Source organism: Neophocaena asiaeorientalis, unplaced genomic scaffold (genome assembly GCF_003031525.2).
Source record: "Neophocaena asiaeorientalis asiaeorientalis breed wild unplaced genomic scaffold, Neophocaena_asiaeorientalis_V1.1 scaffold86, whole genome shotgun sequence".
Taxonomy (NCBI): domain Eukaryota; kingdom Metazoa; phylum Chordata; class Mammalia; order Artiodactyla; family Phocoenidae; genus Neophocaena; species Neophocaena asiaeorientalis.
The window spans coordinates 11789344-11817019 of NW_020175039.1; the positions used below are offsets into that span (position 1 = coordinate 11789344).

At 32.9% G+C, this 27676-nt stretch overlaps 1 protein-coding gene across 1 annotated transcript in view; it reads left to right on the top strand.

Annotated features, from left to right (window-relative positions):
* ERBB4 (erb-b2 receptor tyrosine kinase 4) overlaps positions 1-27676 on the top strand; it is a 1100940-nt gene that overhangs the window by 848532 nt on the left and 224732 nt on the right. The window contains exon 17 of the mRNA XM_024763203.1: positions 27339-27471. Within this exon, the coding sequence (XP_024618971.1) occupies positions 27339-27471 (133 nt within the window). The remainder of the gene's footprint in view (positions 1-27338; positions 27472-27676) is intronic.

A 27676-nucleotide genomic window follows, 5' to 3' on the forward strand; every position in this document is an offset into this window, starting at 1 on the left:
ACTTATACAACAGTGGCACTTTGGCATTTGGGCATAATCAAGACCAGTTAGTACAGTCGTTCAGAGCAAGGTCAAATTATGGGAAAAAAAATCAAGAGAGAGACAGAGAGAGAAAGAGGGAGGGAAAGAGAACCTAAGGCCCAAACTACAGTTTTATAAGCTAGCGTCTATTTTAGATTGTTCCTATGTACATGAAATATTTTTTCCTCCTTGAGCCTTTGGTTGAGTCACTGTACTATCACTTTGAAGCATGTTTTCACATTTGTTTTGATGATTTTTTAATAATTATCACAGCCAATTAATGAGAGGCGATGTAGTATGGTGGTGAAGTGTGCTGTCTTTGGAATTCAATTTTCTGAGTTCAAAGTCAGGTTCTACCATTTTTTAGATGTGTGACCTTAGGGAAGTTCCTTATATTATCTGAGCTTCACTTTCTTCATTATACAATAGGAATATTAATATCATTCATAAATTGGCTATGAAGATTGAATGAGTCTATAAAACAGTGCCTGGTTTAAATTAATCACTCATTAAATGCTATTCCTTATTATTTCTGTAGATATCAAATATTTTAAACGTTGAGGATGGAGGAACATATCCCTCTAGGGGGAGGGAAGTCTCTCAGAGTCACCCAGGGAGCTTTGATGTGTCCCACTACCTCTTTGATAGTCCTTTGAAGGAAGGGAGGACATTTCTTTCTTCATCTTGAGAATCACTGTCATAGCGAGGGCCACTGGTACCAATGGCAGTAGGTCATAGGCAGAGGCATATGCAGAGACAGAGAAAGAGTTAAAACCATAGTGATGGGTGACTTGTGGTTTTCAATGATACTAACTGAGGTTATATAACTCAAAATCATAGTGTATCTTGTAGATTTAATATTTGCAACATTTAAAAAAAGTGGTTTGGGAATTTTCAGTCCTCTTGCTTGCATAGATTCCCAGGCCATTCCGTATAGTCTCAGACTAATACACCTAATTCAGATGAGTTTTGTCATAAATAGGTGACCATAAAGAGCAGAGGTTCTTGAATGTGAAAGCCTGAGTTCAAGTGTTGACTCTACAATATTTTTTATCTGTAAAATGGGGACAATAATGGTAATATTTAAAATGAGAATCCTTATACCTCATAACATTGGTGTGAAGATTAAATGAGATAATGCAAAGGTGCCATTATCTAGTATATGTTCACTGGTGATATTTATGACTCTAGTTGAAATATTAGCAAAACAGTCTTTTTAAAAATCTCATGATGTTGTGTTCTATTAGTATTTTATATCAGGACATTAATCCAATAGTTCAATGGCTATGGAATTAACATATCAAAATTTCTCAGGTTTTAAGTACTTAAATTTTTTAGCACACTTCTAAGTATAATGATCTCAAAGAATTGGTAGTAGGTAACTAATTGTTCCTTTCAGAAAACTCTAGATATCTTTAATTAATACCTGTTTTGAACTTAAATTTAAAGCAATGTGACTCTGTTCTTCAATTGTATTGACTTGTTAGATTTGATTGACTTGCCAGAGGCTGTTTATAAGACAATTTGGAATTTACATGAAAGATTTAGCTTGGACACTTTGGAAAAGTATTTATGACCATAGAGCATTTTGACATGGATTGGGTGAGAAGTAAAAGTAACAGGTACCTCCTTTTTCAGGTCCTTAGTATTGCAGTAAATGCTTACCTCTCTGAAGTGGGGTGGGTATATATTTAATTGAAAGCAGGTGACTAGTCTAGTAATATTCAGATCATTTTCCATTTTTAAATTCCATCACAGTTTTCTTTAAGCTTCTGTCTGAATTGATTAAAATAAATGTTACATAATAGGAGGACAAAACTTTATATAAAATAATGTTTTAAGTTTCATAAACCATGCTTTAACTGGGAGATTATCCAAAGCCTAGTTTTTTTTTAGTTATAGAAAGTTACATTGAGCGTGTCAATGTGGCCATTTCAAGATATTTAGAGTTCATACTCCCTACTGCCCCATTATGCTATATTCTATTTCCTAAACCAGCAGGAAAAGAAATTGAAGATTTAAATGAAAACAGGTGAAATGTTTCCAATCTTGATCGACTTTCATTTTCTAAGCAGTGTTATTCTTTCCCGAGCCTGCAATTTGTGAATTGGTTTTCCACACTCGATTTACCTTACAGGCTTCTGCTGGAATTTCTTCTAGGAAGATTGGATAGGACAGTATAGAATTTTGTTTTTACCTGTAGCCTCCTAGAATATGCTACTTATAGTGAAAATAATACTTGATATTTTGAAACGTCTCCATTCTTTCCTTATCTGAAATAAATGCCTTAAAAATAGCATTTAGCTTTGATGCTCTTCCTTCCCAATCAAGGATCTTATGAAGAAATATGTTCAAAAAGTTTATTATTATTATTATTTTTTGTATGCAATTTATTTTAACTTGCATATATGCTGTTTTCATATAGATTCTGATAAACAATGTATTAGATTCTATTCTATTTTAGTTTCTTTGTCGAACATATATCCAAAGCTTTTTTAAAATCCTTACTCCATTAGAGACTAAACTTGTTCATCTCAGCAAGCAAAGTCTCTATTTGGCAAAGCATTTTTTTGTTAGCTAGCAATTCAGACTGTAAACTAATAATTTTTATTGAATTTGTGACAGAAATTATAACAACTACTAGATATATGTTCAAGCATTTTAATCTGGCTGTTTGTTTCAACTCAATTATCCTGAATGCTTCACAATATGAAATAAGGTAATTGAACTTAGTTTAACTCCCTAAATCTCATATAGCCAGATATTTGAAACGTTTTATATTCCTGTCGCATTTTAATGCCTGTGTCACACTTTTACTTTACGATATAGCGGTTATTACCTAAGAGGTCACATAACGGCTTATTCTTTAGCAGTGTGACCCATGTGTGATATATGAGAGAGATGATGTGATATTGTTGGCACCACTTTCACAAATGGCACAATCCGTTTTCTTTGTTTTGCCCCCAAGGAACTTAATTCTTATGTCCAAATCGAACGGTCAAAGTTGCCTGTAGATAGTTACCTTATTTGAGTGACAGTTGTGTTATGATCCCTAAGTACAATAAATAAAAGTACACAGGCTTTTTATTATAAGTCTATCCTTAGTCCACCGTGTTCTAGACACTAAATTTACTTTTGAATTAAAGAGCATTCGAAGAGGTGAAGGAGAGTGTGTGAATTTCTTCTTTTCCAGCTGATTTGGGTCCCACACTTCCCAGTACGCATAAAATACCAAAATTGTCAAAGAAGCATAAGGCAAGAGTAAAACATCTCAGATCAGTTGTTGTTAATTCCTGTTCATACAGTTCAAGTGGTTCTTTTAAACAAAAGTATTTAGTGGCACAAGGTTGCATGAGTGGCTTTTATAATGATACCAAAATGCCCACACATTGTTACAAAGCTTTTACAGATCCTGGAAACATTAATATTAAACTCAAAACCACTGACTGTAAAAATGTGACCAGAAGTCATAGTTAAGGTTGAAAGTCAAAAGAGATTTTAAGAGCATTAACTTTAGAACTGTAATAGAAAATCTAAAGATAGCATTATTGAACTGGGAAGATGTTTATTATACTAGTTAAGTGTCAGAGCAAAAATTCAGTGGATCGAGGGAACCATTATGAATCCTTTTTCACTCTTTCCCATAAGCATCTTGCTACAGCATAGAAATTATGGTGTTTGTAATTATTAATTTCTCAACTGGAATGATGTCAGGACTGCCTTCAGTCAGTTATCTCAGAATATCTCAAGCTTCACTGAAATTCGTTACTGACAATCCAATGTGTTTTATTAAAAATGGAAGCAATTAAATGAAAGATATTCCTGAAGCCTCGGCTCCTTTCTTTAGACAGATATTTACAGTTTTAAAAGTACTTTGCATGTGCTTTTCCAATATTCAACCCCTGGCATTGTTTTCATATAGAGTACAATTTAGAGGTATAATTATGTCATCGATATCACTCAGGATTTTTATTCGGGATTTTAGTAGACTAGAATATTAAATTTTATTTCATAATATTTTATTTCTAATATCTTTCAGACTAAGAGCTGTCTAAATTGCAACCAACTAAAAATATAAACCCATTACAAACATTTCTGTAGCTGGTATATAGAGAGATACATTGACAAGGTACAAAGGAAGTGAAAAAGTAAGAGATGGCAAAATGAACAAGTAATTCCTAATAAAGAAAAATTACTTCATGTTTTCAAATGACTAAGACTTAAATATGTTAAACAACTAGTTATATATATATATATATATATATATATATATGTTTGTATATATTGTAAAAAATGGCATTTGACCTGGTCCCTTACTAACATCTGACACAAAAGTTATCAGTAAATTTTTGGAAGTCCTAAGGTAATGCCTTCTCATCTAGTCAGCACCCAAATACTATTGTTTGAATATCTTGGAATTTAATATGCTATAGAATGATGAGGGTTACCACATACAGCATATATCTTTGATCATTTACCTACTCCAGGTATTTAATCCTTAAAATCATGCTTAGTATGTGTGTGAAATGATTTCAGTGTTTTATAGAAAAAAATCAGAATAATTATATAACCGTGAATGTATTAAACTTCTCCAGTGTAAAGGTATTAGTGAATTTAGCATCTAAAACTATCAGAGTTTGCCCTCAAAACCTATTTTGAAATTCAAAATATTGTAAATCTAGATTATATATTTGATAACTAAAATGGTAAGTATTAAAAAAAATACTTTGTGGTTAGGTAAAGTGAATGAATTGTTCAACTGCTATATAAGTTTTTTTATTATCATATAAAAAATTACCATAAACTTAGCAGCTTAAAAACAGAAATACAAACAAAAACACAGTTCTATAGGTAAAAGTACAAGCATGTCTATTTAGGTCTTCTGTCTGTTTTTGGATTGGGTTGTTTGTTTTTTTGATATTGAGCTGCATGAGCTGCTTGTATATTTTGGAGATTAATCCTTTGTCAGTTGCTTCGTTTGCAAATATTTTCTCCCATTCTGAGGGTCGTGAGGTGGATGGACCTAGAGACTGTTATACAGAGTGAAGTAAGTCAGAAAGAGAAAAACAAATACTGTATGCTAACACATATATATGGAATCCAAATAAAAAAAAGGTTCTGAAGAACCTAGGAGTAAGACAGAAATAAAGACCCAGATGTAGAGAATGGATTTGAGGGCAGGGAGAGGGGGAAGGGTAAGCTGGGATGAAGTGAGAGAGTGGTATGGACATATATACACTACCAAATGTAATATAGATAGCTAGTGAGAAGCAGCTGCATAGCACAGGGAGATCAGCTCGGTGCTCTGTGACCACTTAGAGGGATGGGATAGGGAGGGTGGGAGGGAGACACAAGAGGGAGGAGATATGGGGATATATGTATATGTATAGCTGGTTCACTGTTATAAAGCAGAAACTAACACACCACTGTAAAGCAATTATACTCCAATAAAGATGTTAAAAAAAAAAGTATAGACATGGCTGGGTTCTCTCCTTAGGATGTCACCAGGCTGAAATAAAGGTGCTGTCTAGGCTATGTTCTCACCCAGAGGTTGGAGTCCTTTTCCAAGTTTACTCAGGTGGTTGGCAGAATCTGGGTCCTTGCAGTTATAGGACTGTGACTCTTGTTTCATTGCTTATTCTTTGCCTTGGGCATTCCTTGTCATGCAGCCTGTTCCATCTTCAAAGATAGCAACAGTGTGCCAGTTTTCTCATTATTGAATCTTTTGATTTTTACCTCTCTGACCTCTAGACCCAAATTCAAAGGCACCTTGATTAGATCAGGCCCACCTGATTGTCTCCCAGCCTTAAGGTCAAGTAATTTGGGACCTTAATTACATCTGCAAAATCCTTTTATAGCACACCCAGAATAGTATTTGATTGAATAACTGAGTGAATGTATGTTTATACACTACAGGCTGGAATCCTGTGGGCCATCTTTGAATTCTGCCTACTTTACCACCATAGCACTTTCAGTGCTCCCTTTCTTATTTCTTCTTGTCCTGCAAGAAAAGAATTTTATTTTCTGTGTCCTATGCAACTTTGCCATATAAGAACACCTTTAAGTCTGGGAGAAATTTGTCTTGCTACCTTCAAATAATTTATTGCTTGCTTGTCTGAAAAAGAGCCAAAAGCAAGCAATTAAAGTATTGTCTTAGAACTAAAACCAGGGTTCTTTTGTACATTTAAAACCAGGGTTCTTTTGTATAATTATTTTCTATAAGGTAAGGTCTCAATGTACACATTGGCTCCAGGTGTTCAATACTCCATTTGTGAGCAGTAACTCATAGTATAATTAGGATCAAACTGCCCTGATGTTAACTCCAGGTTTATTGCCTTTCCATTTATTTGTCAGACGGGTGAGTCTTCCCCAAGAGTGCTCTAGACCTGCCCCATTCAATATGGTAACCATAAGCCACATGTGCTCATTGAGCACTTTAAATATGGTTAAAACAAATTGAGATGTGCTGTAATTGTAAAATGTACACCAGATTTTAAAGACATTGTATGAAGAAAGGAATGTAAAATATCTCATTAAAATTTTGCATTGATTACATGTTGAAATGCTAATAATTTTGGACATATGGGTTAAATAAAATTTTATCATAATTAATTTCATCTCTTAAGAATACGTCTACTAGAATATTTTAAATAACCATTTGCTTGCATTAGATATCTGTTGCACAACGCTACTCTAGAGCTGTTATCATAAAACTTGGGATACTCTTACCAATGAGAACCTTTCATCACACACTCATCTATGCAGTTATATAAATAGAATTTATGATAGATATTTAAAGGGATAGAATAAAAATTTAATATAAACAGAAACTAATTTTTTTTCTTACCTCCTCACCTTGGAGGTCACAGATTTTGATTCTAGAATGTGATATCTAGATGGAGAGATAGTAGGCCCTTTTCCTATGAATATTTTGGTAACAGTTTTGAGCACAATAAGAATGATGGAGGGAACGGTTTTTCATGTTCACGAAAGGGTATTTATTTTACCATCTTTGATAGGTTGCAGATGGGATGAGTCAGACAGAGCCAAGGAGAAACATCTGTTTGCCTGTGCCCATTGCATATGTCTGTAGATTTATATTTGCCCACAGATCTTATAAACTTCTACAAGAGAAGACTAAAATATGATCATCTGGGTCTGCATTCAGAATTCTGAGCATTGTCTACTTTTTAAATTGAAAATCACTCCGAGACATGGAATTATATTGCAAAGACTCTCTTAAAATTGCATTTTGTAGCCAATATTTCTATTAAAATATTGTTTCAGTTTTTATATGTCATAAATGAACAATACTTAAGCAGAAACATTTCTTAGGTATAGGTCAAAGTTTCTATTTTTATGCCTGACATATATATATATATGTCTATTCAGAAAAGAGTCAAAATTATTTTCCCATATAACTCAGGCATACATTGGATTTAAACCCTAAGTATCTTTTCTTTTTTTACATTTCCTATTTAACTAAAGGAATCTAATTAACTGGGACCCCCTCCTGTGATGTGGTTACATAAAATGATATGTAGATATTAACTTAAATTGCTCTCTTCATGATTTTTTCTTATTAACCTCAGCACATTCCCTAATTATTCCTTCATAAACATACAATTATTTTTTATACTATGTATGTAGGTGGGAGCTAATTAACAGAGAGCAGTTTGATTTACCAACGAAATTCCTCACAGTGATTTCATTCTTTGCTACCATCACCCCTCAAACCAAAAATGATGTAATTTCATTTTAGTAATTTCACAGTAACTCATAACCAACGAAAGAATGATCAGGAAAGGGAAACCCACCTCTAATAAACACCGAATGCCTGTAGCCATTGCAGTTTTCATAGCATTCTGTTCCTCTGCCCCGAGTGAAGCATTCCATATGCTTGAGTCATTTATGGAATAACTATAGTTACTTTTAGGAGAATTAAAAATAAAACAGCAATAACAAAACCCCTTACCATAAAAAGTTTACTTGTTGAAGGGAAAAAAAACAACAATGATTTTTTTTAATGAAAAAAGCAAAATCTATTTCCAAAGTTGTTTGTTTCTTGAACCTCTGGATCCCAAATCCTAGTGTTCAAATCCCAGAGTAAATGCCACCATTGTTCTATGCAATAAGAAAGAAAGGAACAACAGAAAAATCAAAACAACAGTTCTTATTTCTTTCTTAGAATAGCGTTGCTTTTTCCAAAATCTCAGACTTAGAGCTTGTTTTTTGCCATCCTTAAAAAAAACAAAATTCTAATATATGTCTATCAGGTGCACTACACTGTCACATTTAACTTTCATGATATAAAATAGTTATCACCATTATCATTTAACAAATGAAACAGCTTCAGAGTAATTAAGCAATTTACAAAAAATCACCTGGCTTGTAAGTGGAAGCACAAAGATTTGAGCTCAACTGTGTGTGATTGATTCTAAAAGCCACATTTCCTTCTTTCTACTAGATTGGTTCCCAAGTGGTCTTTCCCTTAGTCCTGACTTTTACCTATTTAGCCTTCCTCCGATGTATAGCATTTTATAATGCTTGTCCTCACACAGCATATTTTAGTCTAACAATATACCTGGCACTGCTTGGTGAGAATATATCAATATTTCCCATGTTCTAAGCATATACTCATGTAGGATGGTAACATAATATAAATATATTTTTACTTTTTTATATATTAATACATTAGTGACAAATCTAAGACATTTATGAATAAACATAGGTGAAGTTTTTTTTTTTTTTTAATCTTTTCTATAGTGGCAGTTATTTATAAATTCTGTATGGATTTGGTAAAAGTACTGTGGTTCCATATGAGAACTGCTTCCATCAGACCTGACACTAATTCCATTAATGCTGCCACCCCCAGACTCACTTATCAAAGGTGGAAATAAGAATCCAAGCTTTAGGGACACTCAGCAATAAAATAACAGACAATATAGTGCTGGGCTTTGGCAGGCTTTTTCTTTAGATTTTCCTCTCCAGTTTATACTGTAAGATTTGTGGGATGGGGCAAAGTTGATTGAAAGTCGTAATGAGTACAAAATGTAGAGCATGAATCCCCAGATTGTGTATCATTTGATTCTGTTTGATAAGGGAAAACGTGATTTCTGCTAAGAAAAAGTCTTCCGACTATTGATACAATCAAACATACCATATTTTATTTGTTTTTTTGAAATGATAAAACGAAAAAAACCCACTCTTCTATATATGCTACTTAACAATAACCAGCCCGTAAATATTCATTATAATTACTACACATCAGGCACTGAGGAGAGAATGAAAAAAAAAAAAAATTAACACAATCCATAATATAAAATTTACAGTGCAGTAAAAGATATAAAATATTTAATATCATTTTATAATTATTTGCATTTTTATTTACTATGAGGAAAATTGTAAGTGGATTGGATGATGTTGGGATGGTAAAATAGAAAAATATTACAGATGACACCTGGGTTTTTTATCTGAGTTAACTGGGTGAGGGGTGATGTCATAAACTGAGACAAAGACTCAAGAAGAAGTGGAACAAATTTTATGGGGAAAATAAAAAATTCTGTTTGGAGTGTGATAAGCTTGAGATGCTTACTTGAAATCTGAGTGAAGATTTTGAATGGGCAGATAGTTGTAACACTCTGGAGCTCAAGAGAGGGGTCTGAATCATCAGTAATATTTAAATCCATAAAATTGGATGAGATTGCACAGGCAGACTATGCAGATGGAAATGAAAACTTAGCAATGAGCCTTAGGATATTCCATCATTTAAGGGACAAAAGAGTGGAGAAGGATATAATATAACAAAGGAGATTAAGAGAGAGAAATTGAGGGTAGGAGGAAAACCAAGAAAAAAATGAATTCTGGAAGCCAAGTGAAGAAAGTTACTAGGTGAAGGGCAGTGAGACTAAGACTAATGCTGATAGAGAAGAAGTATTGGCCATCTTATCTGACAAGATGGAGGTTATGGGTGAAACTTGAAAAGATTAGAGCAGTTTCCATTGGAGTGGTGGCGACAAAATGGATTGACTTGAAATGGCTCAAGAAGAGGCTGGGAGACAGAAATAGAGACAACTTGTACAGAGAAAGCTTTCAAAAGGTGTTTGCTGCAAATAGAGAATATGAAATCAAGATAAAGTGTTTTTTTGTTTATTTTTCTTAAGTTGGGAAACATTATAACATTTGTAAGATGATGGGAATGATTCAAAAAAATATTTCAGGAGATAATGAACAACTGCAGGCAAAATTTTCTTTAGTTATCAGAAGGGATGGAATTCAGTATGCAAGTGAAGAAGTTGGCCATAGAAAGGAGCGGGAACTGTGCATCCATTGTAACTGGAAGGAATTTAGAGATTATAGGCAAATAGGCAGGTAGACAGTGGATTTGCTGGTAAGAAGATGGGGCAATTCACAACCTATCATCTTTTTAAATGAAATGTAAGATGAGGTCATCATTTTAGATTAGTGTAGGGGAGGCAATATTGGAATTTTTAAGAAAGAGAAGATTTGATAGTCTACCAAAGATAGAAGGAGCTCATACTAGATGTATAGTATAAATTAGAATGATCCCTTTGCCGTGTTTTATTCAGCCACGTTATGACTGTTTAGATCATGTAGGCATGGGTACTTGGAAATTTGTGTTTACCCAGGATTGGAGTTTTGCCAGGTATCTACTAGAGCCAGGAAGTAGAGACCAATGAATTAAGGCTATATGAAAAAGAAATGATAATAACAAAGGTCATAAAAATTAAGCTGAGTAATGAGGGAAGTCGGCACATAAGGGACGCTGAATGTACAATGAAAACACATTAGGGTCAATGGCCTGAAGTTCCCAATATTATCAAATATTGTTGAAGTAGAGATAACAGCCTAGGTGAACTAAAAAAAAGGGAAGCTGCTAGCCTGAAAGTAGTGTACTTGAAATAAAAGTTCTGGAGGTAGTGCCATAAATATTACAAAGAATGGGAGTGGGAGGTTGAAACTATGGGACGTGAATAAGCAGGGAATTGGAAGTCAGGAAGCTGGATGAAGATGGAAAGAAGTGAGAAGACTCAACAAATATTTAGAATTTAAAATTTTTTACAGGGCTTGATAACTAACTAGATATGAAGTAAAGAGAAGAAACTTCATAATTATTACTAGGTTTCTGACTTGGAAAGTTGGATGGATGTTGGTAACATTAACTTATATGTGGCACAGTGTGGCGGCAATAAACTCATGAATGTATTTTTGGATGGGTTGAATTTGGGGTGATTTTGGTAGATCCAAGTGATGTTAAGTAGGAAATTTAATGTGCAGCTATGGAATATACAGGTGGAATAAAAATGAATAGGAAGTGTGAAATACAGAGAACTAGTGTTGATGTATTTTGAGAAATTTACACTTGAAGAAAAGGAGAGAGTTAGGGAAATAGTTGGAGAGGGAATAATATCAAGAGAAGGATATATTGAAGATAGATGCAATTTGAGTCTGTTTTGGAAGGCCTTATAGAGAATGAAAGGGTAGAGACACAGGAGAGAGAGATCATCAATTATAGGAATTTCCTGAAAAATCTAGAAGAATTAGGGAGCAAAGGAAATGTGAAAGGATTAGACTTGCAGACAAAAAGACACCTGTCATCATTTTATCAGGAGAGAGAAATAGAGGGTAGAGAAGATTCAGATAGATGAATAGATAAAGGCTGAGGGAGTTTCTGTTTAATGTTCTGTATTTTCTCTGAAGTTTTAGATGAAGCCATCTTACCAAGAAGGAGGAAGGGTATGTTTTAGTATGTGTGAATGTGTGAAGGGAGTAATGGTCTGAGATTTTAAAATCCAATATAAACTGCATTTAAAATATTCTGATGCTAAGTCACAGATCATCAGTGATTTGCAATGTGTTACTCTATGTGTATCCAACTGAAGGTCACCCTTTTTTATTTTTGTATGGAAAATAACAGGTTGTGGTTTGCTATCGATGCCTCCGGACTCGTTAAATTAGAAGACTGTTAAATATTTAATCAGAATCTAACAGCACCCTGTGTATGTTCTGAGAAATTAACAGATTTCAGTACCTGTAGTGATAATTGCAAAATGCTGATATATAACAATTACTCCAAACTACACCATTATCACAAACATCAGCAATTTTTTGTGTGCAATGGTGCAGGTAGAGAACATTTGTATATCAGGAAATTAGGAATATTTTTTCCTATTTCAGTGTCCTTGAAATGCTCTTAAGTAATGAATTATGTTGTAAGGAACAATCCCTTACAAATAAAATATATTTGCATCTGATTGTATTGATGTAACTAAATTTATCCTCAAACCATGGTTCTTGTCTTGGCAATTTGTGCCATGAGCCTCTCTTAAATCTAAAGCCAGTAAAGGTAGAATTCACCATCCTGATGGTTAGAGCAAACCAGCTGGGATTTAGGTATTTCTTTTTCTTTTCTTATTCCTGTTTTTTAAAGATTAATTATTATCTTCAATATATTTAAAAATTATATTTAAAATTACAAAAATAAAACATGCTCAGTGTATTAAATATAGAGATGTGTGTATATATGTATGTTTATCCTTCTACACATTTACTCATATACTAATACATACATATAATAACAAAGGGTTTCATTTATTTACAGATATGGGAACACCACACATTATTCAGCAACTTACCTTACTAACTTAATAGTACATTATGAACAGCCTTCCAGATCAATAGCTTCTTTTTATGGTTGCATTGTTTTCCCTACCATTAATGTACCACCAATCCTATATTGAAAGATAGATTGTTCCAAATTTGTGTCTTTCACAAATTATAAAATAACATATATGTGTATATCTGGCATTATAAAAAATATGTTTAGCTAGACATAAATTAAAATACATGGAAAATACTCAATTTATCATTCATTTTGCTAATCATTATTCAAAAAATCAAATAGACAATATATTAAAAATTACAAAACTACAAATATTTGAGTTAGAAAACATTTGAGTTACAGTCTCATTTATATTTATATATAATTTGATATCATAATTTTTTATACCTATCTAAAATTAGATGAGTCCCATCAAAGTATGGCTGAAAGATTTTACCAAAAGTTGCCAAGGACTGCCTGATTTAAAAATTTCTTCTAATGAATGTATTGCTTTCTTTATGGTGTCATCAATCATGTTATAGAGAGGACTTGATGGATAAATAAGCTTAATTAACCTTCTTTCAAAGTTTGTTGATTTTTTAAAAATTGGTTTTAAGTAATCCTAGATGGACAGATATACATAAATGGATCTTTAATGGTTTAAAAATTCATAAGATGACTCTGATCCTATATAGTTTTGAAATAATTTAGTAAAACTTAAAAATTAACTTAGTTCTAGCAATGCCTAAACCTTTCTAAAAAAATACTAACTCTAGATTTCTTCAAAGGGCCTCTCCCTTTATTTTCCCTCCCTCTCTCTCTCTACCTCTTGCTCTCTTTTAATTACTAAGACATCATTACCTGATAATAAAGAATAACTAGAATGGATGTTACAGGTTGGTGACTGTTGCATATCATCCTAAATTTACTGTTGTAAATTGTTTAAAATAGATTGTAAATTAGATTGTTTTGTTTTTGACTATTTTGCCAAAAAACTGAAGTACTAATATATCAGTGGTCCCAAAGAGATAATGTTTTCCAGTCACCAACTCACTGCTGGGTAGTGAAGTTAAGTCCTATTAACTGCTATCCCTTGTTCTTCTATTTGCCCTAAGAAAAACTGAAATTTTGCATTAACTCAGGTGGCATGATTATAAGTAAAGGTGATCCATTTGCTTAGATAATTTCCCACATGGAAAAATAAAGATATGTAATCTGAAAAATTAAAAGACTGAGAAGAAGAAATTTTGTAGATATGAGTCAGTCAAGACATTTAAAAGGAATTAATAGTCAACTTCGTACGCTTTTAGATTTCCTTCATGATCATTTATAAGAGAAAGAGATTTTAAAATATTCATCCCTGGATGCCTAAAACAGTATATACTATCAAATATAGCCTAATGTTAATAGTGTACATAATTTCAATAATAAAAAAATAATAGACAACAGATTGAAAAATTAATATTCTAGCTGGGAAGGAAGAGAATCTGGTTCATGTAGATGTGGATTTTTTTTTCCTTAGTAGGAATGATTTCTTTTGCATGTAAATGAAATGGTTTCAGGCAAAGTGTAAAGTTGTCTTGCTATTATATTATTTCAATGTTATTTGAATTGACTTAGGTTTGATTTTTTTTCTTTGTTTATGTTATCTGGTGGCTCTAAATCTGTATTCAGAACATCTGCAGAATCATAACATCTTCTAAGCAATTGCTTGAGAAAAAAATGGGTTTCCCCATAATTAGAAATGTGTTCTAATTAGGGATTGGGCATTTATATAAGTTCAAAAAGGAGTTATATTGTTAAACATTGTTAGATGCTCTAAAATGTGTTCTTGTGAGTTTGGTCACAATGGACCTCCCCTTAGGATATAAAAGCTATCCATTCTATGCTAAAAACATTATTTAAAGTGGGGCGCAGTCACCAAAAGTCTCTGCAAGGAGGGTTTGTTTGTCTTTTCTCTGAGTCCTCTGCAGAGTATTTTAAAAGAGATAGACAGAAACAGCTTTACCCTATCATTTTTTTTTTTCCTTTGGGTTACTTCCAATCTGCTATGGGCCCAGGAATTAGAAAATTGGATATTCATGTTTTGCCAAGTTAAATGCTAATGAAGAACTCTGTTTTCTTCATGTTCTCTTTATTGATTTTCCAGTACAATATTTGCTTGAGGTTCGTAAATTATGAAAACATTTTAGTACTTTTGAATTTTATCACTATTTGAAAATGGATGGCAATGAATAGGCTGTCCATTACAACATATTTAAATTCCACGACTCAGAAACTACGTTCTTGAAGAAGCTTTACAAACTTCTACTTAGTGTTACTTGTAGATGTGTAGGGCACCTCCCCACCCCACCCCCAATAAGAGTGTTCAGTCAAGGCTGATGTAGGTAAAGCCTGCTAAATAACCAAGAGACTGTGATAATTAAGCAAACATAATAGAAGCACCAGGGTTATTAACTGTTACCTGAAAAAGGGAAGAGCCATCTGTTTCATCTTTTGTTTTTAAAAATCTGATTGTCTAGAGATAATGCATATGATAGTTCAATGCAAGAAAAGAAGTTAAACTTGGAAAATCTGGACATAGTTCCTTTTTCGGTTAGGACTTTACTTGGGCTACAAGTGAAATTAAGCCTGATGTTAGTGGCTTCGACAAATAGTTTTATGTGTTATTCTTTAAAATACAGAAGTCTAGAAGTGAGGGAGCTGTTATTGCCTTTGATTCTATGGATCAGTAACATCGGGGTCAGAATCCATGTCATTTTCTTATCTTTCTGTTTTGGTAGTAAGATGGCTGCTGCAGCTCTAAGCATTACATCTGAGGACACAAGAGGAGGGACAGATTTCATCAGCTGTACCTTTCCTTTCCCAGAATTCCTCTAGCTGAAATTTGCTTTTCTCTCATTGGCTAGAAATTTGTTGTATATTCACATCAAGATGTAGAGAGACTGGGGAAGTTGTTGAGCTTTTTAAAAATCCCTAGATTAGGAGTTTTTAGGGAGCAGGGGATTAAGAATGACAGTTGGGTTAGTCAACCGGAAACTTTGACACAGTATATGGTGAGGGTGAGAGATAGACTAAACTAATACAAGCAAACAAAAATAACAACTGGTCCAAGGATTATTTTCATTGCTTTTATGAGAAAATATTATTTTACTTATTACTTAAAAATCAGAAATAAGCAAATATTAAACACATATTAGCTTCAGTTCAAGAAACATGAAATAACTTTTCCCATTTTCTTTTCACTAGAAATTCTTTACAATTACACTTTTGTTAAGTTTAAAAATATATAGGAAACTCTGAAATTGTTGAAATATTCATGTGCTTTTAAGGGTTGATTTAAGATGAAAAGTATCTAAATACAGAAGTAAAGTATGCATTCAGTTATTTATTTGTGTAATAATTATTTAATGATTCTTTTCATGAGACAAACTAGCCTCCAAAAAACATGAAGACATCTGTGACACAATTCCAGCACTTAAAGGGCTTATATTTGTACTTTTAAAAATAGAAATTCCATTATTTTACCTTTAAGCTCTGAATATGTACATGTCCCTAATTTTATTTTGAAATTTACATATTGGTCATGAAAATAAGACCCTTAAAATTGCAATGCTATTGTAGAACTCCTAGATGAGCTAAATTAAACCGTAAGTCAGTAGATAGCATGGGATATATTAGAACTAAATGTTATAGATTAGAAATAAAAGAATATTTGCCCCCAAAGGGATAGACTATACTTAAGTAGAGAAGAAAGGAACAGTAATGAGCAAGGATCTAATTATGTGTTTGTAAGCTTTTTCTTAGCTTAAATAGGTGTGGAATGTGAAAGAACACAGAAAGATAAAATTGCCATTTGCCAAAATAAGAGACTTAGGGAGGAGGAGGAAATACCTTTTGGGAGGAGAAGGTTGTTGGAATCACAGTTTATTTTGGAATTTCTAAGACTGAGATATTAGCTATCTAAGTGGAGACATCAATTGAAATTGAAATTAAAATATAAATTTAGAGGAGAGGAGGTCTGAACTAAAGATATAGATTTGCTTATCACTACATAGATAAAGAGATGGAGGATATCATCTCTAGGGAGTAAATGTAAGTAGAGAAGAGAAGAAATCCAATGGTTAAGTCCTGGGACCCTTCTACCTCTAGAGGTCAGAGAGATAAGGAGGAAGCAAATAACAGGACTGAAAAGGACTGACCAGATAGAGGAGAAACTCAAGGAAAGACAGTGTTTTAAGAAAGGGAAAGTGATCACTCACATGATGTGTTACTAAGTGATTTGGTTAAGATTAGATCTAAGAAATGACTAATTTGACAATAAAGAAACCATTAGTGACCTTGACAAGTACTGATTTCGTGGAGAAACTAAATTGTAATGGGAATTAGTTCAGTATTTAATAGAGCACAAGTGAATTGAGCAATTCACAATTGTTCCAAATACTATAAAAGTCTTAAGTGAAATAATTGCATTCTTTCTTAAATATATTATCACCTAAAGTATCCTATTTGCTGTTTGATTTATTTAATGATAATTATTGAGAATCTTCTTAGAGAATATTACTGGAGGTATAGGGCAATATAAAAGTAGAAATAATAATCCCTAACCTTACAGGGCTTATAATTTACCTAGAAATAGAAAATAATCTGAGAGAGAATAATTATAAACAACTAAATTAAGTTTAGTTTGGGAGTGTATAAAAGAGACACATAGTGCTAAGGGGAGATACTCTTGTAAATATGATAGCAAAATGGAATGAATTGGATCACAGAGATGGCAATAAAATTGAGGCCGTTTATTAGCACTTAGCCCTTTATATATGAACATAAGGTTGTTGCTATGAAAATTACCAAATCATAAAATAAAAAGTATGAAATGGCCTCTTTCAGAATCATTATGTTTAGCTATCTTTTTCAATTACAGAACTTTGTTTAAGTTTAATGCCAAACTTTAAATTCTCCATAAAGGGGATGTCATTAGGACTCAAAATTAACAAAGATCCATATAGACTTAAAAAGGCACAGGGTTTCAGCATGTGTTACCCAATGTGAAGAGCAGCTCCATGTACAATAGTACAAATAAGATTTCTAAATATATTAGCTATTTTAGAGTTGTGTTACACTTAAAAATGAATGGTCTCAAAAGGTCAGAACAAAAATAGATTGATTCAGCAGACTTCAACTTAATGAAAGAAATCAAACTGAAAAATAACAGTTGCTTAGGAAAACAAAGGGAAAGGGGGAGGAAAGAAAACAGAAATGAAAAAAAGCCCTTGAACCAAGCTTTTTCTTCTTTTGCATTTCTAGCATTCCCAGAGAAAAAAGAAAGTATTGGAAAAATTTAAAGGAAATGACATTATGTTATCCATGGCTCTCTTCAATTAAAAATGAGAAGCTATTAAAATCAACACAGGTATAAGTCTTGATATTAGAGGAGGAACAAGGGGACACAGAGATTTGAAGGCATAGTGAAAAGATAACAATATACCTGTATATTGTTCTGCACCTCAAATCCATAGACCCCAAAGAATCAACGCTTCTCCTTCCAAATGTCTTTCTCCTGATTTCTCAAGTCCATGAATGGAGTCATCAGCCTTCCACTCATGCAGGCACGGGAGCCTAGCCATCTTTGACTCCTCTTTTGTCTGTCTTCACCATCAGATTTATACACTGAATCATTTCTGCTGCTGGAAATACTTTTCTGCCTCAGCCTCTATGCTTCCCTACTATGTCCCTCACTGCCACCAATAAGCACTATTAAAATAGCTAACCAGTCTTGAAAATATCTTCTCTTCATGGCCTATTTATCTAGTATATTAGGAGAGTAATCACTCTTTTTTTTTTTTTTGCGGTACGCGGGCCTCTCACTGTTGTGGCCTCTCCCCCGTTGCGGAGCACAGGCTCCGGACGCGCAGGCTCAGCGACCATGGCTCACGGGCCCAGCCACTCCGCAGCACTTGGGATCTTCCCAGACCAGGGCACGAACCCGTGTCCCCTGCATCAGCAGGTGGACTCTCAACCACTGCACCACCAGGGAAGCCCCCCTAATATACTCTTATATTCATATGTTAATGGAAGCAAAAAAGATTTTAGAGGAAACCATGCCAAGATTCAAATCTTGACTCTCCACTTAGAATGCTCATGACCTGGGGCAAGTTATATAACCTACCTCAGATTCATCATACATAAATAATCATGTCAGAAGAATTATTTGACATAAGACATATAAAACACCTGGTAAAAGTCACTTTTGTTTTTTAATCCTGGAAGAAATGTTCAGTGACCCCACATGGATGTCCAAAATCCTGGCATTTTCCCTGCAGCTGTACCTCTTCTCAAAGTCTCCTCCCTTCTCATTTCATCCAACTCCCCATTAACACTTGGAAGTGCCCTCAGAGGGAAATAAGGGTACCAGCAGGGCAAAATAAGTAGAAAACATATCATCTGAATGAAAAGGAGTTGTTGTTTTTTTTCTTTCAAGAAGGACACTTTCTTACTGCCTGTGTGTAAACATTTCATCAAAAAAAAAAAAAGTTTTTAGTCTAAGGCAAGGATTGGGGTGCCTTAAAAGCATACTAAAAGAAATCAAAGATGTTTTATATACGTATTTGTATGTAAAATAAAAAAAAAACTATTACTTAAAAAATTAGTTTGTGAATCCTCTCAAAATGGGACTGCTTAAATCTGTATTATGTAATTGTACCCAGTAAACATGACACAAATGTGTGGTGTAATGACTTGATAGATAAAGGTAAATGCAACTTGCCATAGTCTATGATACCTGTTAGTAACATAGATATGTGAGATTACAGTGATTAGAATGAATGGAGATTTTGAGGTGAAGAACATTTTTAACATAGGAGAGCAAAGAATAGTGCCTGGATGGTGCCCCACTTTACTTCATAGAGAAGTATTTATGTAATATTTTCTGCTCTATTGTGAAACTAATTAATTCCTAGCATGCTGAACAATTTTGGTAGGTCACAACTGAAATTTTCAGATTTTTATCTTCAATTTTTTAATCCTTTGGCATATTGCTTCAGATTACCGTCTATGTAATGAATGGGTAATAAATGGAGTAGTACTTAGTGGATTATATATTTTGTAATTAAATATTTACAATTTTCTGTTTCATTAAACATACTTATATATTCAATCTATAACGATGATGTTAAAAGTGTTCTACTAATATAAACATTAATGATATTGTGTAATAGGTATAAACCACACAAGTCTGAGGACTAAAAATTCATCTGAGCTCTTACAAAGAGCTGTTAACAGAGAATTTCTTCCTTATCTAATTCCCTTTCAATATTTCATTTGTAGAAATTCATAGGTCAATTATACCTCAGTAAAGCAGAAAAAAATTCATAAGTGTAAAATTCATAGGTGGATTATTTGTATCTTCAGGATGGTGTATTTAATCATGAGAATAGTTGCCTCAAAAATCAAATGTACAGGTTTGTATGCTTTCCCTAAAATTGTGACAAACAAACAAAAACCCGTAGATAGGTGTAAATATTACTTACAAATAGAAGGAACGAATTACCATGAAACTATTAGAAATTTTTCTCAGAGCTAATTCTAGACATAAAATAATCCAAATGATATTTACATATTCATTTAATGGTAATATCTCTTCTGAAATACTTCGTAACACTGTGTTATTGAATAATATGTAACATTTTCATATTGAAAAAATATTGGGGAAAAAGATTTATTTAAACACATGAAGACAAGTCAAGAAATGTTTAAATTTAGTTAGGAAGAGGGGCAGTATGTTTTGATTCATTTGCTTCAGCACTCAACACTCCTGGTCATAGTTAAGGTATAATAGAGGAATTGTGAATTCTAATCGAAGGAGAGAGACATACTGTAATACTCTAGGTCTCATCAGATAAAACCTGTAACTGTCAACTGATGTCTACCTCAGAGTCTGACCCACATCACTTTCATTTGCTCAAGAAGAAAAGATGTGTCATATTTATAGAGCAGGTGGAATTCTGGGTCAGAATAAGCACAGTTTTCACAAGGGAAAAAAAAACAACATGAATGTGGCTCTCCTTGCCCTAGTCAGTAACCCTTAAAATGTCTTCTGGGGAATTTCAATATTTCCTAGTGTTTCAGGGTCTCTTGTTTCAAATCTGAGCCGCTTTGGGGAAGACTGAACAGAGTAACAACGCAGTAGGGACTATCACTAGAATGACAGATACTGCTTAATTTTGCTTTTCTTAAAGGAAATCCAGTGTTTTTTTAAGCCCCCCAAATCCTCTTAACTGTTTTCTCACTGAAAAAATAAAATGAAACTCAGTGAAGTATAAGATCACTTATAAACTTCAATAAGAGCATAAAAGATTTAATAGACTTAAATCACAGTGAACATAACAATTCCGCTAAAATGATAGTCTGATGAGAATTACAATATTAAGATATAACTAAATACAAAATCAAAGAGTTTATGAGAACCCCTGAATAAATTTATTTTGTATTATCTACTATAGGTTTTAGGTATTAAAGAAAAATCTAATGAATTGTATTTATCTACCCTAAAAAAATACTAATGAATCATCTTTAGAAAGACAACATATATAGCTGAAAAACTGATGGACTTGAGATTACAAGATGTAAAATGTTAGCATTACTATTTATGTTTGACCTTGTCTAAGTATCTTAACTTTTCTGAGTCTATTTCTTTATTTTTAAAACGGAGGTTATAAGCTCAACATTGCATAGTTATTGTGAAAATATGCATTATATGTAAAAAGAAAATTTTAATTAAAAATATACAAGTATTATTAGAATCAAAAGTCCATAGTCAATCTATTTAAATTATTTGAACTTAAGTGTAGTATATAAGACCAAATAAATCTCTGGTTTACCTCTATGAAAGGGGATATTTCTATATCAGGATAGAAAGTCTTTGACATTTTCATTTCAATTAGATTATTTCCCATTGAAAATGAAATGAATTTTTTTGTGACACTATATGTGCCATAAAACTCATGAGTACCTAATGGCAGTCAAATCTTGTTTTCCTCTTATTTGGACAGCACTTTTGCTATGTTTAAACTGCTTACTTACATAATTAATATAATATTGAAAATGTCCCTGTTTGCAAAGTTGCATTATTTATCTCAGTTGGCAACCGATTCTAAGAATTTTCTTTCATTAAGTGTCAAAATGTTTTTGATCAACTACATTTTTCTTATAGCAAGAGCAAATTAGGAAACGTGAAGTATATTACTGAGGATACATTTAACCTCTGGTTCATGATATACTCATGCTTTTGTCTGATGGTCAGTGTAACATTTTCAGAGGGAAGATAGGGTACAAGATGATAGCCAATGTTATCTAGTTATATTTTTAAAAGAAAATATAAGATTACAGAGAATCATCACATCTGACTCTAATTTAGGAAACATCCATTTATGTTATATATAGGTTTATTACAGGCAGTAATTAATTTACCTTGCCAGGAAGTGAAACTTGTTAATACTTAGATAGTCCTGTATGAATATGTATGTATTTGTTTGTTTATTTATACATATATATGTAAAGACTTGTTATCTTAAGGTATCCTAGACTCTCTAACTTGGGCTAAGTGTTTATTTAAGGATAAACATTTGATTTATTGCTCACAGGGCACTTTTGAGAGTGAATTGGGTTCTACTGGTACTTAACAGTGGTACAAACTGAGACTGTCCTGGCCTACAGGAGGCATGTGATTTGCCAGTGCTTAAAGGTATTTGATTTAAGAATACTACTAGGCAGGATCTAGAGGCAAGTGTATCAGATCTCAGGAATCCAAGAAAGATTAGCTGGCTCCTGCTATATTTATTTTTCATTGCCTTACATGAAGCATGTACTTATGTGCATCTCAGCTGAGTCATCTGATAGAGGCACTGCTCACAACCAGTGGAGGCACAACATAATTGAAGCTCTGACTGGTCTGATGTGAAAACATCTTTCCAGCATGATACAGCACTATAAGGAAAAAGCATGCAGATTTGAAGGTAAACACAAAATAATAATGTTAGAGGCACTATTTTATAATTTTATTTAAACTTTCTTATACAAAAATGTCTGGTTAAAATTATCTGACTAGCCTGCAGCTTTTCTTTTTTGTTTTTAGTTCTGTGTAAATTTTTAAAAAATCAGCTTAACCTTTAGTGCCCATAGATAAGCAGTGAAGCAGCCCTAAGTCTGATCCAGCAACTTCTGATGACCCATCTTCAAACTACTTACTTTAGAAGCTTCTAAAAATGGAGGTCTCTGATTTAAAGTCAATACCGTGAGTTACAAACTATACTGTCAGTGTGTTATAGGGCTGCTGATTGATTCCTTTATCTGTAACCGAAAATTATTCTGTATTTAAGAAATGAAGAAAAATATACCTGTATTACAAATTTAAAATCATTTTATTTGGTGAAATTTATATAAAGGAATCCTATAGATTTAGATTTGGTGACTATATTAATCAAACTACCAGTTTTACCGTTTACAATTTTAAAGAAAAACCACTGCACATTTTTTTGTAGAATAGCCTGCCCTTGACTTTAAATGAAAACTGGTATAATGGAATAGTTTTAAAACCATTTGAGTTTTAATCATAAATTATATTGACTGTACTATATTTTATTTGTGATCTGTTATCTGGAAGGAAACAGATCAATGAAAGAAAATATTTGGATGTTTATAAAATCAGCTTCCATGATTCTCTCACATTTTATATTCTCCAGTGAGGAAAAGCATGGTTCAACAGAGTAATGAATAATAAGAATACATCTTATTATATGAGTAGTATGGTTTGGGAAGACACTACTCTTCTATATATAACTGTTTAAAATAGGTAACTACATTCAAGGCAGTAGAGTATAATGCATTGTGTTGTCTCTGAACTTCTGAATGAAATTGTGAAAACCAAGTTACATGCTTTTATATAAATTAGTCAAGCTCATTTGTGATTCAGAATCCTTATTATATCAGTTTCTATGAGTAGACAATATCAGTTTCATTATACTATTTCTAAATCACAGAATAAGGTAAAATATCACTTGATAGCATCCTTTTAGAAAAAGCTTGCACTTATCACTTGTCATGTCCTATCTTGTATACTTTAGGGGATCCCAGCGATTTTTAATGGACAGGTAAAAGATAGGAAACAAATAATAATCCTGTTACAGATAAGGGATTACAGAGTACTCGAGGTCTCTTGGTTTTGATTTCATTAATAGTGTCACACTTCAGCCTCTTGGAGGCTACTCTGACTAACATATAAGAGGAACACACTCTTTCAGGAATATAGCCTAGTTGGAAATAGTCAGCATGAGACCTAGGAGGGATATACAGTAATTTAAAAAAGCAACTTAAGTAGCTATATCCCTTTCATCCAAAGGATCCTCATAAAGAGTGAAGCATTAACTCTCAGGAAAAAAAAAAAAAATGGGCATCTATCCTACACCTACAAATATCTAGGAATCATCAAAACTGCAGGGGGCATAGGAAATGTGTAAGTAGTATAACTTCAGATTAGAGTGGTCTTATAAAGCATAATGTTAATTATAAGAAACATAGTGGTAATTAAATGTCTCAGACACATTAAGCTATAATGAATAGAAAATATCTGCAGAAGCACTTAGATCAGAAAAGTGGACAGGGAATAGCAAAATGAATTCTTAATTGAAAAGATGCAAAGTAAACACTCAAAAAAAAAAGAAAGAAAGAAAACAAGGCCATTATTGTAAAACTAAGCTTTTAGACAATGATTTATTTTTTCTGTATTTTTCTTAAATTTAATTAACTTTTATTTCAAAGGGAAAATAAATATATTGTAGAATATTAGAGAATGCCCAAAAGTAAAAATACAAAAATAAGAACACTAGAGTCATAGTGTCTTATTGTACATTCTTCCAGATCTTTTTACACACATATACGTGTATGTGTATATGAACTTTTTTCTGATTAAATCCTACTGTTTTGTAACTCAGTCTTTTCAATTTCTGGTCCATGTCTTTACATGCCAACACATTTTTATTTCATCTACTATCTAATCCATATTCTAATTTCTCAAGTTGTCTAAAAAATTTCTGTACAGTTGGCTTGTCCATGCTAGAGTCCAGGCCAGGGTTTCATTTCATGTCTGGTTTTGTGAACATTAAGTCTTCTTAATCAAGATCAGTACCTTTTTTCATGATACTCACTCATTAAAGAGAACAAGCAAGTTTTCTTATAGAACATTGTCCCTTTTCAGATTAATTGGTTGCTTCCTTGTGGTTGATGTTCTTTTTCAAGAGTAACTTTCTCTGGAATAAGAAGAGTTTGGCCTCTTAAAATATCCAAAAAATCATTTATTTATTAGTTTTAGATGCAGAAACTCTAGTTCTTTATTTCTTCAGGTTGGTTGTACCTTTATCATTCATGTAGAATGGTAAAAGAAGAAAGAAGCTAGAGGAATGCAAGTCAACCAAGGAACTGCTGAGGGAAAATATCAAAACTAAAAGCTAACTAGAAAAATCATAGAAATTACTGTCTATTGAGTTTTTGAATGTTTTATTTTCATTGCCATGACTAAACTAAGTAGTAATGATATGATAACTGATATCCATCCAAATTAGATGAAAAAAAAATAGAGTCAGGGATCTTGTTTTGTTCTATTGGAAGTGATCATTCTTAAAATGAAAAAAAAAAGAATTTTCTTTTAATTTACAGTGACATTGACAAATATTGTCATAAATACATACCATTTATTCTTTTGAAAAATAGATAAACAGAGGAAGTTTAGAGTTTAGTTCAAATCCACAATTAAAAAAATACTGGGGACTATTCTCAATCATACATAAATCCTTTGCAATAAAAAATTGGGCTCAGGAAACAAAAATACAGTTCTTTTTATAGTAGTGGCTTTTCAGGGATGTGTTAGGCAGTTGAGCTGAAAATTATGCCTTGGGTTGAAAACTAAAATATTTTCTGAAATACATATAACTGGCATACCAAAAATGTGATCTTACACACACCAAAACACATCACAATGATGAGTTTGTTTCCATACTTTAATTTTCTCAGCATAGATTTTTAAGTCTTAAGAAAATTCCATTTAGGAAAATCTAGTTGAATTATAGCAACATTTCAGTATGCTGTAGGACTTTGAGCTGTCAGGAAACAACCTTTAGGATGAACTACATTTTAAGGTTTCTTTGCAGTTTTATATGACAATAATATAACAGTTATAATGTTTAAAAGACATGACTTAATTTATAGAAGAAGTTACCCAGATTTTTTCCCAGAGCTCTTTAAAATTTAAAAATTCTATTTAGGATCATCTGCCTTCGTTATTTCCGATCTGTCTTTGAGCAGAAGTTTACGTTTCAAGAACAAGTAATTTTTTTTTTTTTTCTGAAGGAGGGTAGCTGTATAGAGTAGGTTCTTCTATAAATAGGAATATAAAATATAAGACACTTTACTATGGAAAGCATGAGCATTCAGGGAGTTACTTTTTAGTTTTGATATCTATCATGACTTCATAGTCAACACCTATGTGTTTTACTCTGAACGGCTTGCTATGGCATATGAAATTAATATATTTCAGGGCTCTGACTACAGAAAGCTTATAGATACTACTCTACTCTAGAACAAGAAGTTAAGACCATAAACATTACTTTTCAAGCAAGCAAAAATTTATCTGGGAAAACAAAAAGTGATCAGTTTCAAAATTATACATTAGCTAACAATATATTAGATAAACATTTTAAGAATAAAAATCTCCAATTTCTTCCTAATCCCTTTTTAATACTATTTACATATTTTTATTTAATACTTAGTGTGTAGACATCTTTCATGGGTATATGATGCTTATTCATACTTTTAATAACAATGCTTACTCCAGTCATCATAACTCTGAAAACCCATCTGACCCAGTCTTCATCTTTCTCGTACCCTTTGTCCCAGCAAAGTTGCCCTTGCCAGAGTTTGAAATAGCACTTTTGTCAATGCATCTCTCTGTTGATATCTCTATATACCAGAAGTGTGGGGTTCATAGGTCCTCAGACCACTCATTTTTGGTTTAGAACAGTAGTTCTCAACTGGCAGTGATTTTGACAGACGTTTGACAATGTCTGGAGACAGTCATGACTAGAGGATGGAGGTGTTGCTGGCTTCTAGTGGATGGAGACCAAGGATGCTGCTAAGCATCCTAAAATGCAAAAGACAGTCCCCAGAATGAACAAGTATCCAGCCCCAAATGTCAATAGTGCCACTGTTGAGAAAGCCTGCTTCAGAGAAGACGTTGAAAATAATATTATAAACCACAACAATACTATTTAAATGCATTTCTACTTCTTTATAGATAAAAGTAAAATTAAAATGATTTAAAATTATCCTATATCAAAAATTTGTCATACATTCATTTTGTTATCAAATTTTACATTTTTTCATCAAATGGCATGTTGTGGCTGCTCATCCCCAAAGATTAGTTGTCTGTGCATGGTTTATTACTAAAAAACAAAGCAAAACAAAAAACAGGTACAGTTTTTACCATGAGAAAAGTTTTGTGAAAGCTTTAATGCATTTTTAATTTGCATTTCTTCTAATTGACTAGACTTGTGATATGTGGATAATGGCTTGTCCAACTGCTTTTTCCTCTTCCTCTGTCTTTTCTCTCTTCATACTTTTTTCTTTACTTTTCTATTCTGGTTGGCAGGACTCCTCTAATTGCAGCCGGAGTCATTGGTGGGCTCTTCATCATGGTCATCGTGGGTCTAACATTTGCAGTTTATGTTAGAAGGAAGAGCATCAAAAAGAAAAGAGCCTTAAGAAGATTCCTGGAAACAGAGGTGAGGTGTTCATTTCTTCTCTTCAAGTGTTTAGGGATTTTCATTAGGTTTAGAAGGTTTAGATACTTAGTTTTTTAATCCAAGAGAAAATTCTATTCAATTTCCTGCTGAAGGTTTATATTTTATAGTATGGTATACAAAGTTGATGGAAAATCAGAGTATATAATAAGTGTAGTCAAGGCAGGCTCATGGCTTGAAGAGGGCA